The sequence below is a fragment of the Procambarus clarkii genome, chromosome 48 (assembly GCF_040958095.1).
Source record: "Procambarus clarkii isolate CNS0578487 chromosome 48, FALCON_Pclarkii_2.0, whole genome shotgun sequence".
In the NCBI taxonomy this organism is placed as follows: domain Eukaryota; kingdom Metazoa; phylum Arthropoda; class Malacostraca; order Decapoda; family Cambaridae; genus Procambarus; species Procambarus clarkii.
Window position 1 is genome coordinate 32,656,234 of NC_091197.1, and position 17,663 is coordinate 32,673,896.

Sequence of the window (17,663 nt, forward strand, 5' to 3'; positions counted from 1 at the left end):
TGCTACAACCTGCTGATGTATTAGTGTTGCTACAACCTGCTCATGTATTAGTGTTGCTACAACCTGCTGATGTATTAGTGTTGCTACAACCTGCTGATGTATTAGTGTTACTACAACCTGCTGATGTATTAGTATTACTACAACCTGCTGATGTATTAGTGTTGCTACAACCTGCTGATGTATTAGTGTTACTACAACCTGCTGATGTATTAGTGTTGCTACAACCTGCTGATGTATTAGTGTTACTACAACCTGCTGATGTATTAGTGTTACTACAACCTGCTCATGTATTAGTGTTGCTACAACCTGCTGATGTATTAGTGTTGCTACAACCTGCTGATGTATTAGTGTTGCTACAACCTGCTGATGTATTAGTGTTGCTACAAGATCTTTGTTATATATCTCAACTTTCACATTGTAATTAATTCAATGCATGTGTAAATTTCTCAACCCTAACATTGTTTAGTGGTGTTGGTGGAGCTATTATGTGTCTCGGCTCCCAGCCACTATACCCACGGGGGGTGTCTGGGGTGTGCATAATGACTGCACTGGAGGGGGTGGTGGTGGGGGTGAAGAGTGACGTGGCAGGCTGGGGGAGTGACAGTTATATAAGGGCTGGGGTCCTCGCGCGACCCATCAGAGGTGCTGGGCCAGCTACAGCAACACTGGCCGAAGGAAAAGCTTCGCTCTCCGCTGCTCCAGACTCGCCGCAACACACCACAGACATGGGAGAGGGAACCAGGAAGACGAGAGGAGTGTGGCGCTGGATGTGGTGGTGTTGTGTTGTGACCGGCAGCCTCACCTTAGGTACTGTTGTGTGACACCCGGACAGTGCTTGCCTTGTTGCTGCCTCCACTGACAAGTACGAGCACTCCAGCGTGTACAGGCGTAGGGCTCTTTCTACCATACACATCGGGCGGACCCAGATTCACGAAGCAGTTACGCAAGTACTTACGGATGTGTGCATCTTTCCTCAATTTTTGACGGCTTTCGTTACATTTATTAAACAGTTTACAAGCATGAAAACTTCCCAATCAACTGTTGTTATTGTTATAAACAGCCCCCTGGTGCTTCGGTGCTCATTAACTGTTTAATAATTGTAAACAAAGCCGCCAAAAATTGAGAAAAGAGATACAGGTTCGTAAGTGCTTGCGTAACTGCTTCGTGAATCTGGCCCGAATTTCTTCTTTAACTTGTAGTTGTAATTGATCTCAGACATAGTGACTTGGGGATACTTTACCTTCCATTGCTTTGTACTTCAGTAGTTGTAATATTATTACTAAGATATGAGAGCATGGAGAGGCTCAAGAGCAGACCTCTGGAGACTGATGTTTGTCCCACCAACAGGAGGAGTAGTTAGTGCTGCTCCCTTGACGGACCCACACGAGCAGATCACCACCACACCCTCCTCCGTCTCCGACCCCAGGAGGGTAAGTCGCACCTCATGCACCTGTTCACCCACGGGAGAACCCGGGAGTTGTGGGTTCCATAGTACTAGTTCCCTAGACACCACATTCCCTAGTCCCTAGGGAATAACACTAGTTACCCTAAGGCGGCCTTACACCTCATGCATCTGTTCACTTATTACTAAACTGGTTCGCGGGAGTTTGGCAACTGTTGAAGTTAGCGTGATGGGCGAGTCTTCAGTCTTGGGGGCCGTGGATACGTCTTGGACTTGCAGGAGCCAGCAGTGTGGAAGCCAAGTCTTGGGCTTGCAGGAGCCAGCAGTGTGGATGCCAAGTCTTGGGCTTGCAGGAGCCAGCAGTGTGGAAGTCAAGTTTTAGGCTTGCAGGAGCCACCAGTGTGGAAGTCAAGTCTTAGGCTTGCAGGAGCCACTAGTGTGGAAGTCAAGTCTTAGGCTTGCAGAAGCCACCAGTGTAGTAGCCAATTCTTGGGCTTGCAGGAGCCACCAGTATGGAAGCCAAGTCTTGTAGGAGCCACCAGTGTGGAAGTCAAGTCTTAAGCTTGCAGGAGCCACCAGTATGGAAGCCAAGTCTTGCAGGAGCCACCAGTGTGGAAGTCAAGTCTTAAGCTTGCAGGAACCACCAGTATGGAAGCCAAGTCTTGCAGGAGCCACCAGTGTGGAAGTCAAGTCTTAAGCTTGCAGGAGCCACCAGTATGGAAGCCAAGTCTTGCAGGAGCCACCAGTGTGGAAGTCAAGTCTTAAGCTTGCAGGAACCACCAGTATGGAAGCCAAGTCTTGTAGGAGCCACCAGTGTGGAAGCCAAGTCTTAAGCTTGCAGGAACCAGCAGTGTGGAAGCAAAGTCTTGGGCTTGCAATGTGGAAGCCAAGTCTTTGGATTGCAGGAGTCAATCTGTCCATATCTTTCCCATCTTTCTATCCATTCATCTATTTATCCGTCTATCTAACCATGTATCAGTCCATCTATCAAGATATACATTTATATATACAAGTAGGTACATTGGGTTTGACAGTAATTGTGTTGGTGATTCAGTATAACAAATTATCCATCAATCTATCTGTATGTCCGTCCATATATCTATTTATCCATCTAGTTGTTTATCTATCAAAGTATCTATATCTAATCCCCACTCTGTTGTCCCCCTTTCCACCTTCCCTCAGAAAATATATTATTAAGAACCACTGAAACAACTGTATGGGTTTAAGACATTGTATTGCTGCCCAAACAACTCCAGGTTAATCACACTCTATGAAAGACTCCATAAAAATGCCTTAGCTGGGGGTGTTTATAATTTCTAATTTGTCTTAAAGCAGTACCCCGACTAGCCTATGTCCGTTCTATTACGCAAAACTGTTGTTTTTAATCTTGGTAATATATTGGACAGGGTAAGCGAGGATATGACTTCAATGGCGGCATCGGTCACTCTCTCCTGCAGCAGCTAGCGTCACAGTCTGGCGGCGGAGGCGGACTCCAGTTTCTGCTAGGGGGCCACCAGGCGGGCCATCATGGCCACTCAGCGGCAGACTTGGCCAGCCGGGCCGCTGGTAAGGCCACAGCTGCTGCTGAGTCACAAGCGGAGGCAGCGTACAATGCAGCACAAGAGGCATCACGAAAAGTAGCGGCGAAGGCGTCATCAGCAGCACAAGAAGCTCAGGCAGCCGCAGCGGCCAAATACGCCGAGGCAGCGCAGTTGACTCAGGCCGCTCAACTTGCACAAGCTATTGTCTTCAAAGAGGCCTCCCAGACTGCACAAACCAGACGCACTGTGCAGGCAGCCGACAACATTCAGCTGTTGGCATTGTCCCAGGTGGCCATCCTGCAGCAGGCCCTGGGGGCCGCCGAGGCTCAGGCAGCGGTCGCGCAGCAAGTACTGACATCAGCCACTGAGGCTTACTACCAACAGAACAAAATGCTAAGCCAGGCACAATCCGTAGCCAATAAAATAATACATAAACAAACCCTGGCTGTGTCGGAGCTAGCGAGGACCCAGGGCGCAGCGGAGCAGGCCCAGGCGGCCGCCACCAAGGCCCTGTACAAGGCCCACCCGGCACGGGGCGGTCCGTCTCCCCACTACAACAAGCACTAACCCGGACCCGCCGTCACCCTGGTGCCATACACTTCCTCACTTCTTGAATGATGCCCACACGCTCACACACAACCACTCATAAACGATTATACAGCCTCGTCCTCTCGTTGGTGCCGAGAACAGTATCTGCAGTTGAAGGTACTTGCCGTCATTCTGGGCCAGAGTACATTTCCATCAGAACCAGTGCTTTCCTTTTTGCATAAATTCTCCAGCTGATTATAATATAACTGACCACATCATGACAACGGTGTTGCAACGATGAGGCTGCACCCAGGGACAACCTGCAGGTCATCGTAGCAAGAAACCTTGGCATTAAAACTATATCAAAACATATCAAGGAGCGTCAGGTTGACTTTTAGAAAATCAAATTATTTAATGATATTCCTAGATAGATCCACCTGTGGGAGCTGTGGCAATACTCGGCTCAGTCTGTGAACACTTCTATCCAACACACACCTTGGTCATGTCTCAAGCAACACGGGGTTGCCAAGAGTTGTCTAAGGATTCCTAGGGCTCCCTGGGGCTCCCTAAAGCTACCTGGGGCTCCTAAAGCTGCTCGGGGCTCACTATAGCTGCCTGGGGCTCCTTAAAGCTGCGTTTGGGCTCCTTAAAGCTGCCTGGGGCTCCCTAAAGCTGCCTGCGGCTCACTATAGCTGCCTAGGGCTCCTTAAAGCTGCCTGGGGCTCCCTAAAGCTGCCTACGGCTCACTATAGCTGCCTAGGGCTCCTTAAAGCTGCCTGGGGCTCCCTAAAGCTTCCTGGGGCTCCCAAAAGCTGCCTGGGGCTCCCTAAAGCTGCCTGGGACTTCCTGAAGCTGCCTGGGGCTCCCTAAAGCTACCTGGGGCTGCCTGGGGGCTCTCTAAAGCTGCCTGGGGCTCACTATACCTGCCTGGGGCTCACTGTAGCTGCCTGGGGCTCCCTAAAGCTGCCTGGAGCTCACTATACCTGCCTGGGGCTCACTATAGCTGCCTGGGGCTCCCTAAAGCTGCCTGGGGCTTCTTAAAGCTGCCTGGGGCCGCCTGAGGCTTCCCAAGGCTACTAGGGTCTGCCTGGAGCTTCCTGGAGACTGCTGACAGTCTTAGGTACAGAACACATCCTCACAATACAGCGTCTGTTAAATGAAGACATCTGATAATAGCAAAAATTATAATTATATCTCTGAGATTTGCGAAGAGTTGTCTTTAGCAATGATATATTATAAAGAGTATAACATGCTAGTGTACAGTCCCCTTGTGGGTGTACAGTATACCTCAAGAGCCTTTTCCGTGAAGTGTCCAGGTCATCTCCGTTGCCAAATTATCAACAAGAGTCGCTACAGCTTCCACATGCTAGCAATGTATATACATAATTTAATTATTTAATAAATAACTTATGTTTCTTGGAGATGAGTTTGTTTACCCTCATGGGCTTATTGTTTCCCTTCTTGCCTCTGATAATGGCCCTAACTACTGGCACAGACCCTAACTATCCTGACCTTTGCCCTAACTATCCTGGCCTTGGCCCTTACCTATACTGGCACTGTCCCTAACTATCCTGACCTTGGCCATACCTATCCTGGCCTTGGCCCAAACTAAACTGGCACTGCCCCTAACTATCCTGACCTTGGCCCTAACTATCCTTGCCTTGGCCCTAACTATCCTTGCCTTGGCCCTAACTATCCTTGCCTTGGCCCTAACTATCCTGGCATTGGCCCTAACAATCCTGGCCTTGGCCCTAACTACCATTGCCTTGGCCCTAACTATCCTGGCATTGCCCTAATAATCCTTGTCTTGGCCCTAACTATCCTGGCACTGGGCCTAACTATACTGGCCTTGGCCCTAACTATACTGGCCTTGGCCCTAACTATACTGGTCTTGCCCCTAACTATCTTGGCCTTGGCCCTAACTATCCTGGCCTTGCCCCTATACCGACACTGCCCGTAACTATCCTAGCCTTGGCCCTAACTATCCTAGCCTTGGCCCTAACTATCCTAGCCTTGGCCCTAACTATACTGGCCTTGGTCCTAACTATACTGGCCTTGCCCCTAACTATCTTGGCCTTGGCCCTAACTATCCTGACCTTGGCCCTAACTATCCTTGCCTTGTCCCTAACTATCCTGGCCTTGTCCCTAACTATCCTAGCCTTGGCCCTATCCTAGCCTTGGCCCTAACTATCCTGGCCTTGGCCCTAACTATCCTGGCCTTGTCCCTAACTATCCTAGCCTTGGCCCTAACTATACTGGCCTTGGCCCTAACTATACTGGCCTTGGCCCTAACTATCCTAGCCTTGGCCCTAACTATACTGGCCTTGGCCCTAACTATACTGGCCTTGGCCCTAACTATACTGGCCTTGGCCCTAACTATACTGGCCTTGGCCCTAACTATACTGGCCTTGGCCCTAACTATCCTGGCCTTGGCCCTAACTATACTGGCCTTGGCCCTAACTATCTTGGCCTTGGCCCTAACTATCTTAGCCTTGTCCCTAACTATACTGGCCTTGGCCCTAACTATACTGGCCTTGGCCCTAACTATCTTGGCCTTGGCCCTAACTATCCTAGCCTTGGCCCTAACTATACTGGCCTTGGCCCTAACTATACTGGCCTTGGCCCTAACTATACTGGCCTTGGCCCTAACTATCTTGGCCTTGGCCCTAACTATCCTAGCCTTGTCCCTAACTATACTGGCCTTGGCCCTAACTATACTGGCCTTGGCCCTAACTATCTTGGCCTTGGCCCTAACTATCCTAGCCTTGGCCCTAACTATACTGGCCTTGGCCCTAACTATACTGGCCTTGGCCCTAACTATACTGGCCTTGGCCCTAACTATCTTGGCCTTGGCCCTAACTATCCTAGCCTTGGCCCTAACTATACTGGCCTTGGCCCTAACTATACTGGCCTTGGCCCTAACTATACTGGCCTTGGCCCTAACTATCCTGACCTTGGCCCTAACTATCTTGGCCTTGGCCCTAACTATCCTAGCCTTGGCCCTAACTATCCTAGCCTTGGCCCTAACTATACTGGCCATAACTATCCTGCCCTTTGCCCTAACAATTCTGGCCTTCGCCCTAACTATCCTGGCCTTGGGTTTAACTATCCTTGCCTTGGCCCTAACTATCCTTGCCTTGGCCCTAACTATCCTGGCCTTGTCCCTAACTATCCTTGCCTTGGCCCTAACTATCCTTGCCTTGGCCCTAACTATCCTTACCTTGGCCCTAACTACCCTGGTCGTGGCCCTAACTATCCTAGCATAGGCCCTAACTATCCTGGCATTGGCCCTATACTGATACTGCCCCTAACTGTTCTAGCCTTGGTCCTAACTATCCTGGCCTTGGCCCTAACTACCCTGGCCTTGGTCCTAACTATCCTGGCCTTGGCCCTAACTATCCTGGCCTTGGCCCTAACTATCCTGGCCTTGGCCCTAACTATCCTGGCCTTGGCCCTATACTGACACTGCCCTTAACTACCCTGGCCTTGGTCCTAACTATCCTGGCCTTGGTCCTAACTATCCTGGCATTGGCCCCAACTATACTGTCACTTCCCTTATCCTTGTCTTGGCCCTATACTGACACTGCCATTACCTATCCTGGCCTTGACTCTAACTATCCTGACCTTGGCCTCTATCATAGCCATGGCCCTAACTATCTTGGCCTCGGCCCTATCCTGGCCTTGGCCCTAACTTTCTTGGCCTCGGCCCAAACTATACTGGCCTTGGCCCTAACTATCCTGGCCTTGGCCCTATACTGACACTGCCTCTAACTATCCCAGCCTTGGCCCTAACTGTCCTGGCCTTGGCCCTAACTACCCTGGCCTTGGCCCTAACTATACTGGCCTTGGCCCCTAACTATAATGGCCTTGGCCCCTAACTATCCTGGCCTTGGCCCTAACTATTCTGGTCTTGGCCCTAACTATCCCACACATGCATGATCGTGTGTGTGTGAAATCTGTGTCCCTAACTCTTGCTTCACCTGCTCAACTCTCTAAGACTTATATCGCACTTATACCGCCTCCTTGTTCACTTAACTTCACTTGGTTAGCTGGTTCGCTAGTAAATGAATGCGGTTAATAGACATCCAGAGGTGAACCACTCGCTCTCATCATGTTCTCGGCTAGTTAGGCACAGCCTGTGTAATGACTTGCTGGGTTAAAACAGAGGACTTTCCTTCATTAAATAAGAATATCGAAAGAAGGGAAATTATTCATAGATAATCATAGACAGTCAAAATAATTAACTGTAGAGAGAATCAGCAAGCAGAGAGGCTAGTTTAAGGCTGAGATGTGAGTTTATATAACATTAACAAACCTGAAACACCGTACTGCTTATAATCTGTATCACGATGAGCCGGGTCTGCGTCTATGTTTGGTGGTGGGCTTGACGCATAACCATGGAAGGTTATGACGCCAACACCACCATACTCACCACCCACCTGGAATACTGTACCCTTGAACATAGTTCATGAGTAAGGTGCCCAGTGTGTACACACTGGGAAGTGAGACACCTCTCAGTATGTACACACTGAGAGGTGAGACACACTTCTCAGTGTGTATACACTCTGGGTGTAGGTGTAACGAGGAACAATGGACAAAGACACTTACTCTACACTGAAGGGAAACACATCTCCGCCTCTTAACAACCTAATAGCACGAGTCTCTATATAACAAGTCTCTCTATAACTGTGGGACTGTCGAGACCCTGGTCGAGCAGTAACCTCCACACTCCCGTAGAGGTCCGGGGTCGAGCAGTAACCTCCACACTCCCGTAGAGGTCCGGGGTCGAGCAGTAACCTCCACACTCCCGTAGAGGTCCGGGGTCGAGCAGTAACCTCCACACTCCCGTAGAGGTCCGGGGTCGAGCAGTAACCTCCACACTCCCGTAGAGGTCCGGGGTCAAGCAGTAACCTCCACACTCCCGTAGAGGTCCGGGGTCGAGCAGTAACCTCCACACTCCCGTAGAGGTCCGGGGTCGAGAAGTAACCTCCACACTCCCGCACAGACAGCTGTGGGCAGCTGTGTGTGGTGGGGCAGGCGCTGGGCAGCTGTGTGCAGTGGGGAAAGAGGTGGGCAGCTGCGTGTGGTGGGGCAGGAGGTGGACAGCTGCGTGTGGTGGGGCAGGAGGTGGGACTGGGTTGGGGCATCTGTGTGTGGTGGGGCAGGCGCTGGGCAGCTGTACTCACTTAATTGAGCTTGCGAGGGTTGAGCTCTGGCTCTTTGGTCCCGCCTCTCAACCGTCAATCAACTGGTGTACAGGTTCCTGAGCCTACTGGGCTCTATCATATCTACATTTGAAACTGTGTATGGAGTCAGCCTCCACCACACCACTTCCTAGTGCATTCCATTTACTAACTACTCTGACACTAAAAAAATTATTTCTAATGTCTCTGCAGCTCATTTGGGTACTCAGCTTCCACCTGTGTCCCCTTGTGCGTGTACCACCCGCATCCTTGTCCACCCTGTCAATTCCTCTGAGAATTTTGCATGTGGTGATCATGTCTCCCCTAGCTCTTCTGTCTTCCAGCGACGTGAGGTGCAGTTCACGTAGTCTGTCCTCGTAAGTCATCCCTCTTAGTTCTGGGACTAGCCTAGTGGCATACTTATGAACTTTTTCCAGCTTCTTCTTGTGCTTGACTAGATAAAGGCTCCATGCTGGGGCTGCATAATCCAGGATTGGCCTTACATATGTGGTATACAAGGTTCTGAAGGATTACTTACACAGGTTTCAGAAAGCAGTTCTGATGTTAGCCAGCCTTCTTATTATGTGGGATTCGGGAGACAGGTTTGGCATGATATCAACTCCCAGATCTTTCTCTCTGCCCGTTACGTGAAGGACTTCATCTCCCATTCGGTATCCAGTGACTGGCCTCCTAGTTTCATTACCTTACATTTACTTGGGTAAATGTAAGGTAAGTAGCCATTTACTTAGTAAAAGTAAATGTAGCCAACCTTTTAGGTTGGCTACATTTACTAAAAGTAAATGTAGGCTAAAAGTAAATGTAGCCAAAACCTTTAGTAGCCATTTGTCGGACCATTTCTTCAGTTTGTCTAGGTCATCTTGTAGCCTCATACTATCCTCCTGTGTCCTGATCCTCATCATAATTTTTGCATCATCAGCAAACATCGAGAAGAACAAGTCAATTCCTTCTTGGAGATCATTTACGTATATCAGAAACAGTATAGGTCCAAGGACTGATCCCTGTGGGACTCCACTGGTGACTCCCCGCCTCTCGGAGACCTCACCTCTCACGATGACTCGCTGTGTCCTGTTGCTTAGGTACTCTCTTATCCAGTGGAGTACCTTTTTTTTCATTCCTGCCTGCATCTCCAGTTTGTGCACTAGTCTCTTATGTGGTACTGTGTCAAAAGCTTTCTGGCAGTCCAGAAATATGCAGTCTGCCCAGTCCTCTCTCTTGCCTGAGTTTTGTTGCCTGGTCATAGAACTCAATTAATCATGTTAGGCATGATTTGTCATCTCTGAACCCATGTTGATGTCGTGTTACAGTGTTCTTCCGCTCTAGATGTTCCACTAGCTTTTTTCGCACAATCTTTTCCATCATCTTGCATGGAATGCAAGCTAGGGACACTGGCCTGTAGTTCAGTGCCTCCTACCTATCACCCTTCTTGTATATTGGGATTACATTGGCCGTCTTCCAAATTTTTGGCAGTTCACCTGTTACCAGTGACTTGTTGTACACCATGGAGAGTGGTAGGCACAGAGCTTCTGCTCCTTCCTTTAGAGTCCATGGTGATATTCCATCCAGGCCTATAGCCTTTGTCACGTCCAAATCTAGCAGATGCTTCATCACCTCCCCACTGGTAATCACAAACTCCTCTAGTGGTGTCTGGTTTGATGTTCCCTCCCTTATCTCTGGGACTTCTCCTTGCTCTGAGGTGAAGACTTCCTGGAATTTCTTATTGAGGTCCTCGCACACTTCCTTGTCGTTTGTAGTGAATCTTTCTACCCCTATCCTCAGTTTCATTACCTGTTCCTTCACTGTTTTCCTCCTGATGTGGCTATGTATTTTTTTTTTTATTAACATATTAGGTACATCTGCATTAGTGCAGCTACCCTAGACTATATGAAGTGGAGTACAGTGTGTCAAAAAAGCTAACTAGGTGATGCTAAGAAATCCCCATCACACAGGATGGTTAGTCATACAGAGGCATGTGATAAGCGGTCTGCACTGGCAGACTCCGGATGCATTTTGGGGATATCAACAACACAAGATTGAATAAGGTAGCAGTGGTAATACAAGTCCCCATCTCGCAGGATGGTTAGTCATACAGAGCCATGTGTTTAATAGCCTGCACTGGCAAATTTTGGGTATACTGTGAGGATATCTTCAAGAATACGAGAGTGAATAAAGTAATTGCAAAGCTCCAGGTACCTCATGCCAACTGGTCTGAAAGGTCTAATAACTGGGCATTCAGTGATGTAGTGCGGGAGATCATGCCGTAGTTCCTGCTCACAGAGTTTGCAACTGGAGTGCTCAGGATTGGGAGACCCGTCACCTGCAGCCACCTGCCACAGGTAACGGTAACCCAACCTGATCCTTGCAACCACTGTGTCGCACAGTCTAGTGGACGTTTTGTGCTGTCCATAGATGTAGGTTTCAGATCTGAACAAATCATAGCTTTTTATACTAGTACTTTCAGGTCGTTGGGAGTCAGTAAGTTCTTTCCTATCAGATCTGAATGTTTGGACCAACATTGTACTATGCCACAACATGTGGCCACAGCAGACCCCATAGCCACAACATGTGGCTATGTAGCAGTTTGGGTTGAGTCTTTACTTTGATCGCTATGTCATTTTCATATTGCCTCTCTACCTCTCTTCTCACCCTGACGTATTCATTCCTGGCGCTGTGGTATCTTTCTCTGCTCTCTAGTGTTCTGTTGTTTCTATAGTTTCTCCACGGCCTTTTACTTAGCTGCTTTGCTAGCTTGCAACTCTGATTAAACCATGGGTTTCTCATCTCCATTTTCTTTTTTTCCTTTCGGACTGGGACGTACTTGTCTGCTGCCTCCTTACACTTCTGTGTGATGTAGCCTATCATGTCTTGAACCGTCTTTCCTCTGAGCTCTGTTTCCCAAGTTATTTCAGTTAGGAATTTTCTCATCTATTCATAGTTTCCCTTCCGGAATGCCGGCCTCTTGCTTTCTGGTCCCTTCCTTCAGTACATTAACCCTTCTTCGACCATATATTCAAACAACAGTACACTGTGATCACTCATACCCACGGGGGGCAGGCGTATGTGTAGTGGGGCAGGTGCTGAGCAGCTGTGTGTGGTGGGGCAGGCGCTGGACAGCTGTGTAGTGGGGCAGGCGCTGGGCAGCTGTGTGTAGTGGGGCAGGCACGGAGCAGCTGTGTGTGGTGGGGCAGGAGGTGGGCCAGGCGCTGTGCAGCTTTGTGTGGTGGGGCAAGCGCTGGGCAGCTATGTATAGTGGGGCAGGTGTTGGGCAGCTGTATGTGGTGGTGCAGGAGGTGGGCCAGGCGCTGGGCAGCTGTGCGTGGTGGGGCAGGTGGGCCAGGCGTTGGGCAGCTGTGTGTGGTGAGGCAGGAGGTGGGCCAGGCGCTGGGCAGCTGTGTGTGGTGGGGCAGGAGGTGGGCCAGGCGTTAGGCAGCTGCGTGTGATGGGGCAGCTGTGTGAGGCGGGGCAGCTGACCCCACAATGCCAGCTACTCCACGCTCATTATTGCCTCTATTGAGGTCCGGCTGCCTGACCCACGCTTTACTGTGCTCCTGGTGTATTGCCTATGGGCTTTAGGTACACCCACACATGATGCCATTACCTAATGCTGTCCACCATCTGGCCGGGTTGACGGCACTTCCGGCGTCCATGCCTCAGAGTGCGTCGCGGCCGAGCACCACAAAAGGAGAACAAGAATAAAAGATTCAGTCGCTAGCTTTCCCACCCGCCATTCTTAATGTTGTGTAACTCTGGTCGTGCCATTGTTAGGGAACCATTAAAACCAGGCAGCTCGGCCAGTTGTGGTCAGTTGAGCAGACTCCCAGCTTGAGAACACTACCATGAGGCCGACCCTTCTTCTTGGTGAGTGTCTGGGGCAGTGCATAGTGTACTGGGCTGTCCTGTGAATGGTGTGTCTTGGGCCGTGTCCTGTGAATGGTGTGTCCTGTGAGTGGTGTGTCCTGGGCTGTGTCCTGAGAGTGGTCGAGAGCTGCCCACAGCTCCCTCTTGTGTCCAGAGAGTGGTGTGTCCTGGGTTGTGTTCTGAGAGTGGTGTGTTTGAATGTCTTTCCAGGAGTCAAGGATGTTTTCCAGGAGTCATGGATGGCTTTCCAGGAGTCATGGATGTCTTTCCAAGAGTCATGGATGTCTTTCCAAGAGTCATGGATGTCTTTCCAGGAGTCATGGATGTCTTTCCAGGAGTCATGCATGTCTTTCCAAGAGTCATGGATGTCTTTCCAAGAGTCATGGATGTCTTTCCAAGAGTCATGGATGTCTTTCCAAGAGTCATGGATGTCTTTCCCGGAGTGTTCCCATGTGCTTATCACCCTCGAGTATTTTAAGCGAGTCTTCCCATAATGAGTCTTTATCACATTGAAAATCTTTAAAATAAGTATTTTAATTAAAAGTAAACAAGTAATTATCGGAAGAAGGCAGAAAGCCTACGAAGCACCGCCTAGCGTTACAGGTGTTCAAGAGGTCCTAAATCTTTAGATGTTAAAGAGGCCCACAACAGTTCGTCACCATTAGAACTGCTCCTCTACATGTACTACCATGACTCTTACCCTCAGAACTGCTCATCTACATGTACTACCATGACTCTTGCTCTTAAAACTGACCACAAATTGATTCCCATTGCCTGGGAGAGGATGCCTGTTATCGACGTCTACCCTAAGCCAACTACTAACCTGCACCAGGAAGCAACCTAAAAAAGTAGCTTTACACCAGAGTACCTATTTACCACTAGGTGAACAAAGCATCAGGTGAGAAGAAACGTTGTCGAAACACTTGAATCATGCCGCGAAAATCTAAGCTGGAACCTTGTGTGTACGATGCCAGGACGCAGCCCACTGTTGTGAGCGAGTATTAGCTGCTGGGAAGTGATGAGCTGATGTGTTGGTCATATTGGAGCAATGTTGGTCATATTGGAGCAGTGTGGGTCATATTGGAGTAGTATCGTGTCTTCCTCCCCCTCGTCTTGAGCCCATCTTATACTGTGTGATTCTCTCCTCCAGGGTGATTCTTGAGGTGTGATTGTAGACGTGTGATTCTTGAGGTTAAAGTAGCCCGTAGCAGCTGTCTAACTCCCAGGTACCTATTTACTGCTAGGTGAACAGGAGCATCACGATGAAAGAAACATTTTGCCCATTTGTCTCCACCTCTACCGGGGATCGAACCCGGAATCTCAGGATTAGGAATCCGAAGCGTTGTCCATCCAGCTGTCAGACGCCCTAGTTCTAGAGGTTCTAGAGTGGTTCTAGAGGTGTGATTCTTTAGGTGTGCTTCTTGAGGTGTGATTCCTGCCACCATTTAGGCCGCTCTTGTTTGTTGTTGTTGTTTAAGATTCGCTAGCTGGAACAAAAAGTTCCCAGTAGCACGGGCTATGGTGAGCCCGTGATAGGCCGCTAGTAAACATTAGAACATTTAAAACAATTAATAAAGATCCAAGATATTGTATACCACTAATGTGAGGCCAATACTACAGTGGTTAGAAACAACCTGCGCCCTCACCCCCTCCCCATGCACCCCTCACACCTCCCCGTGCATCCTCACCCCTCTCCGTGCATCCTCATCCCATCCACGTGCACCCTCATTCCTCCCGATGCACCCTCATCCCTCCCCGTGCATCCTCATCCCTCCCCGTGCACCCTCACCCCTCCCCGTGCACCCTTACCCCATCCACGTGCACCCTCATTCCTCCCCGTGCACCCTCACCCCTCCCCGTGCACCCTCATTCCTCCCCGTGCACCCTTACACTTCCACGTGCATCCTCACTCCTCTCTGTGCACCCTCACCCCTCCACGTGCACCCTCATTCCTCCCCGTGCACCCTTACACTTCCACGTGCATCCTCACTCCTCCCTGTTCACCCTCACCCCATCCCCGTGCACCCTCACTATTCCACGTGCATCCTCACCCCTCCCCGTGCACCCTCACCCCATCCCCGTGCACCTTCACTCTTCCACGTGCATCCTCACTCTTCCCCGTGCACCCTCACCCCATCCACGTGCACCCTCATTCCTCCCCGTGCACCCTTACACTCTCACGTGCATCCTCATCCCTCCCCGTGCACCCTCACCCCTCCCCGTGCACCCTCACCTCTCCCCATGCACCCTCATTCCTCCCCGTGCACCCTCATTCCTCTCCGTGCACCCTCACCCCTCCCCGTGCATCCTCACCCCTCCCCGTGTATCCTCACCCCTCCCCATGCACCCTCACCCCATCCACGTGTACCCACATTCCTCCCCGTGCACCCTCATTCCTCCCCCGTCCACCCTCACCCCTCCCCGTGCACCCTCACTTCTCCCCGTGCACCCTCACCCCATCCACGTGCACCCTCACCCGTCCCCGTACACCCTCACCCCATCCACGTGCACCCTCATTCCTCCCCGTGCACCCTCACCCTTCCACGTGCATCTTCACCCCTCCGCGTGCACCCTCACCCCCATCCACGTGCACTCTCATTCCTCCCCGTGCACCCTCACTCTTCCATGTGCATCCTCACCTCTCCCCGTGAATCCTAACCCCACCCACGTGCACCCTCATTCCTCCCCGTGCATCATCACCCTTCCCCGTGCACCCTCACCCTATCCACGAGCATCCTCACCCCTCCCCGTGCACCCTCACTCTTCCACATGCATCCTCACCCCTCCCCGTGCACCCTCATCCTATCCATGTGCACCCTCATCTCTCCCCATGCACCCTCACTCAATCCACGTGCATCCTCACCCCTCCCCGTGCACCCTCACCCCATCCACGTGCACCCCTATTCCTCCCTGTGCACCCTCACTCCCTCCCCGTGAACCCTCATCCCTCCACATTCACTCTCATCCCTCCATGAGCACCTTCACCCCTCTACTTCAACCATTACCCTTCCACGTGCACACTTTCCCGTGCACCCTCCCCTTTGCAGAAGGTGTGTTAAGCTGTAGTAACGTGTCTTGTTATCTTCCGCAGTTGCTGTTGTGATGGGCGCGAGTTCTGCCGCCAGGGTGAGTATTACCTCTCACGTTCCCCCACTATTCAACAATATTCATATACAATATATCTATACATATACATTGTGCAAACAATTTGTGTACCGCTGTTAGTCTTGAGGTGTGATTCTTGGCAGGTTCGTCGTGGAGGGAGCCACGGAGGTGGCTTCGGAGGCAGCTATGGTGCCGCCTCCACCGGCAGCTACGGTGGAGGTTCCGGCGGCGTCAACGTCCTGCTGGCTGGTAATGGCGGCTTCGGATACTTGAGCGCGGGACCCAGATCTCACGTCCTCAATGCAGGAGGCTTCCCCTTCGAACCATCAACATACGGAGCACAACAGCAGTGGTACTACCACGCTGCCCTCGCCGCTGGAGACCCCTACGCTGCTAAGGCTGTCGGAGGGGGTAACTACGCTATCCAGACCGCAGATGCGGCGGCCGCCAGCGCCGCCCATGGCGTTGTGGCACAGGCTAACGACCCGAGTATCGCCAACACTGTTAACTACTTGACGGACCACGCCAATGCCGCCTCTCTAAATGCCGCAGCTCACCATGGCGCCGCCTATGTAGCCCAGAAAGCCGGGCTCTACCATTAACACCAAAGGCTCAACCCCCTTACTCCTCCGGTCTCCTCCAGGACAGAGAAAATATATCATTATTATACCTAGTCTCATGTGGCGTGTGAGGGGTCGTAGCTGTGCCATCCTGGGCTGCCTGGGTGCCATCCTGGGCTGCCTGGGTGCCATCCTGGGCTGCCTGGGTGCCATCCTGGGCTGCCTGGGTGCCATCCTGGGCTGCCTGGGTGCCACCACTCATACTCTACTCATACCTGGCAATAAAACAATTAAGATGCTACACTGGACCACTTTCTCTTTGTCCCTTTTCAAGTCTTCCTTAAATAGAGCATAATGTATGTAGTGCATTTATATTTTTTTTATTTACCAGTTCACTTGTATATTTAACTTTGTATGCTAATTATATTGTTATTCCTAATTCCTGTTTTGGATACCAGACCTAAAAATGGACCTAAATTTTCTTGAACTGCCCCGAGAAGAACGAAGTTCGTCCTGAAATTTAGGACCTTTTTGAAGTGATTTCAGGGTTTAGCGTCCCCCCCCCCCCCCCGGCCCGGTCCTCGACCAGGCTTCCCTTTTTGTTATACACCCCCAGGAAGCAGCTGTCTAACTCCCAGGTACCTATTTACTGTTAGGTGAACAGGGCCATCAGGGTGAAAAACTGCCCATTTGTATCCGCCTCCACCAGGGATCGAACCCGGAACTTAAGGACTATAAATCCCGAGAGCTGTCAGGTCCACTGGGTAAGTCCACTACCTTCCTCACACAGACCAAAATAAAGGACAAAATAAGTTTAAATTACATTGTGAAGAAAGAGAAAGATTAAACCGAAGCAGGACATAAATGTATGAGGTAAATAATGAATGAGAGGGCATAACAAGGATATCAAGCTGGTATTCAAACATCAACTAGAAAGAAGAAAACTACGGATATACATTAGATAAGATTAGATTTGGAAATAAAAAAAAAAGTGTTTGAAAGAAAATTGTTTCACTTTTGGATGATGATAGTGGTCACCCCCCCAAAAAAAAAATTATGTATATATATATATATATATATATATATATATATATATATATATATATATATATATATATATATATATATATATATATGTCGTACCTAGTAGCCAGAACGCACTTCTCAGCCTACTATGCAAGGCCCGATTTGCCTAATAAGCCAAGTTTCCCTGAATTAATATATTTTCTCAAATTTTTTTCTTATGAAATGATAAAGCTACCCATTTCATTATGTATGAGGTCAATTTTTTTTTTATTGGAGTTAAAATTAACGTAGATATATAACCGAACCTAACCAACCCTACCTAACCTAACCTAACCTATCTTTATAGTTTAGGTTAGGTTAGGTAGCCGAAAAAGTTAGGTTAGGTTAGGTAGGTTCGGTAGTCGAAAAACAATTAATTTATGAAAACTTGGCTTATTAGGTA

General features: G+C 49.9%; 2 protein-coding genes across 2 annotated transcripts; one reads left to right on the top strand and one right to left on the bottom strand.

Annotated features, from left to right (window-relative positions):
• Positions 1-5,620: 5,620 nt before the first annotated feature.
• LOC138351196 (glycine, alanine and asparagine-rich protein-like) lies at positions 5,621-6,511 on the bottom strand. Its single transcript, XM_069302839.1, has one exon. It carries the CDS (start codon positions 6,509-6,511, stop codon positions 5,621-5,623), a length of 891 nt encoding a protein of 296 aa, XP_069158940.1.
• A 9,039-nt stretch (positions 6,512-15,550) lies between these two features.
• LOC138350931 (keratin, type I cytoskeletal 9-like) lies at positions 15,551-16,456 on the top strand. Its single transcript, XM_069302387.1, has 2 exons — positions 15,551-15,656; positions 15,779-16,456. The coding sequence occupies exons 1-2, from the start codon at positions 15,633-15,635 to the stop codon at positions 16,235-16,237; spliced, it is 483 nt and encodes a 160-aa protein (XP_069158488.1). The 5' UTR covers positions 15,551-15,632; the 3' UTR covers positions 16,238-16,456.
• Positions 16,457-17,663: the final 1,207 nt, after the last annotated feature.

Coding starts and splice junctions, on each gene's coding strand:
- LOC138350931 (XM_069302387.1), top strand. CDS start 15,633: ATGGGCGCGAGTTCTGCCGCCAGG. Junction 15,657..15,778: donor GCGCGAGTTCTGCCGCCAGG/GTGAGTATTACC, acceptor GATTCTTGGCAG/GTTCGTCGTGGAGGGAGCCA.
- LOC138351196 (XM_069302839.1), bottom strand. CDS start 6,511: ATGGCCAGTATAGTTAGGGCCAAGGCTAGGATAGTTAGGGCCAAGGCT.